At 63.3% G+C, this 2,517-nt stretch overlaps 1 protein-coding gene across 1 annotated transcript in view; it reads left to right on the forward strand.

Moving 5' to 3' along the window:
• The window catches only part of PDLIM2 (PDZ and LIM domain 2), a gene marked incomplete in the record, with an annotated part of 12,156 nt that overhangs the window by 1,883 nt on the left and 7,756 nt on the right, over window positions 1-2,517 (forward strand). The window contains 3 exon segments of the mRNA XM_014590891.2: window positions 2,023-2,092; window positions 2,199-2,350; window positions 2,485-2,517. Coding sequence (XP_014446377.1) covers window positions 2,023-2,092; window positions 2,199-2,350; window positions 2,485-2,517 — 255 coding nt within the window.

Raw genomic sequence — 2,517 nt, forward strand, 5'->3', positions numbered from 1 at the left:
GGGCGCCAGGCCAGCCATGTAGCCACAGCTGGGCAGGGCAAGCTGGCATGCTACCTGGGAGCCCGGGTTTGACAGGTTCCCAGAGTGCAGGGTACAGGGCGTGGGCCTGAAGTGGGGAGAAGAGGGGAAACTTGTGGGCGAGATTGTCCTGGCTGGGTCCCAGGGCTCCCACTTCTGAAGGGGGCAGCCTTGGTCTGGCGCTGTACGAGTGAGGAGTGGGGCTCCGTCGCTGTGCTGGGCGCTTCTGGGAAGGTAGAGCCTGGGCTGGTGGGTTTTTATAGCTGGAGCCCAGCATCGTGGGGGAACAGGTGTCTCTCCGGGGTGTGGCCTGTGCTGAGTCACAGATCAGGCATGTTGGGAGATCCCCGCATCAGGAGAGCCCTCTGGGCGCCCCGGGGACCTGACTCAGCTACCGCGGCCTCTCTGCCCCCGCGGCCAGGCTGCTGCCCTGCTCAGGCGGGCTCCATGACGCCCGTGCGTTTGCAGGGGCCAGACCCAGAGGAGGAGGGCTGAGGGAGCCTCCTGGTCTAGGGGCTGGATGATGTCACAGAGGCGAGGGCAGGGGCCAGCCTGTCCTTCCTACTTCTTGGTGCTAAACTGTCCTTTCACTGGGAAGGAGGTGGCCTGGCTGCGTGCCCCAGGCCCCAGGCCCCAGGCCAAGGCCTCTGGCCAGTCTCATTTCTTCTGCTGAGCCCCCCAGGAGACACCTCTGTATTCAGAAGTCCTGGGGGCGGGGGCTTGTGCTCCACACCCTGACCCCTAGCCCTTCCCGGGAGGCCGGCTTCCTGCCGACCCAGCCCTGTAGAAGTGGCCAGGCACCCTGGAATGGCGCAGTGTCCATAGACAGCAGAGAGAGCACACTCTGACCACAGCCTGCTCCCTGCCCCGGTGACCCTTGTGACCCAGGGCAGGCTCCCACCGCTCCCTGGGAATGAAGCTTGGAAGGGCCCGGGAGGCCCTCAGGTTGCTCTCTCCTTGGTGGGAGCTGTGCCTGCAGTCTGCCTGGGAGGGAGGGCGGCCCCACCCTTGGTTTAAGGGGAGACACCTAGGAAGAGCCGGTGAATGATCTCTGAAGGCACCCAGCCAGGGAGGTGCGGTTGGGTAGAGCCGAGTCTCTGCCCTGACGGGCCTCGGACTTGGGGAGTTCTACCCCTCTCTGGGCCTCGCTTTACGGCGAACATGAAGGACTTTTACACATCAGCCATCCTTCCCTGATCCGCTTGCACACCGAGCCGACCAGCGGCAGAGCCCGATGAAGTGACAGTGAGGGGGCTCTGCAGGAAGCCTCTCCCCACCTCCCTCTCCCCTCATCCATCAGAGGGCACGTATCCTTGCCAGAGACAGAGACCCCCGGTGAGACACTTCCATGCCGCAGTCCCTTTCCCTCCATTTCTCTGCCCTGTTGGGATTTGGGGTGCCTGCGCATGGCGTCAGGCGTGATTTGGGGCTGTGGCGGGCACGTGGACCGTGTTCCCAAGGCACAGTGTGCGCCTGCTGCCACGGCCGGCTCATGAGGCATTTCTAAAGAAATTGTATTTATTGAAATTTTTTGCCGAAATTATGTCCTTCCTGCTTTTTGGTGCTAAACTGTCCTTTCTTCTTCTTCTTTGATGTTTCTTCACTTCTTTGATGAAAGAGAGAGAAAAAAAGAGCAAGAGAGACAGAGACTCCTGACAGTCTCACCATGCTGAGATCCTCTCCAGCCCTCCAGCAGCCACCACGGCCGGGGCGCCAGGCGTGTTGAGGCAGATCAGTCCCAACCCAGGCCTGGCGCTCCGGAGCGCACGGTGGTCCTCCCCACCTGCACGCTGCACCGCAGCGTGTCCTGGCTTAGAGAAATGATGGTGGTCTCCATGGTAACTTTCTAATTTGGTAGAGTTAAACAGACAGCCCCGCGTCCACACATTCCGAAAGTTTGACTGTTGAGACCCGGACCTGGGCCAGGGCTGGCTGCTGGTGGGACGGGGTGAGGGTTGGAGCCAGGACTCTGTGGGGACACGCCTTCCTCTGTTGCCTCCTCAGGTCTCAGGCTGCCTCTCCCGGACAGGCCAACGGAGACAGCTCCTTGGAAGTGCTGGCCACACGCTTCCAGGTAAACTGGTGCCACCGCCGGGGCGGCGCCCTGACCCTCGGCCGGGGTAGCTGAGGCTGGGAGGCGGGCGCAGGCTCTGGTGGTTCTCACAGCCCTCTCTCCGCAGGCCTCAGCGAGGACGCACACTGACGGCCAGTCTTCCCTGAGGTCCTCCTACTCCAGCCTAGCCTCCCTCAGCCCCCGGCCAGGCAGCCCCTTCTCCAGCCCGCCCCCTGCCAGCCCGCAGGCCCTCGCTGGAGAGGCACCTGTCAGCTGCAGGTGCGTGCAGGGGTGGGCACCCTGGCTGTCTGGCCCTGAGTCTCGGGAGCTAGTTTTAGGGGGCCCTTGGGGCACCCTCTTCCCAGGAGGCTGGTGGGGGGCCCTGCGCTCACACGGCCCACTTCCCTGCTCAGTTTCCAGAGCCTGGCACATTCCCGCAGCCCCGC

This window comes from Tupaia chinensis, unplaced genomic scaffold (genome assembly GCF_000334495.1).
Source record: "Tupaia chinensis unplaced genomic scaffold, TupChi_1.0 Scaffold000494_1, whole genome shotgun sequence".
Taxonomy (NCBI): Eukaryota; Metazoa; Chordata; class Mammalia; order Scandentia; family Tupaiidae; genus Tupaia; species Tupaia belangeri.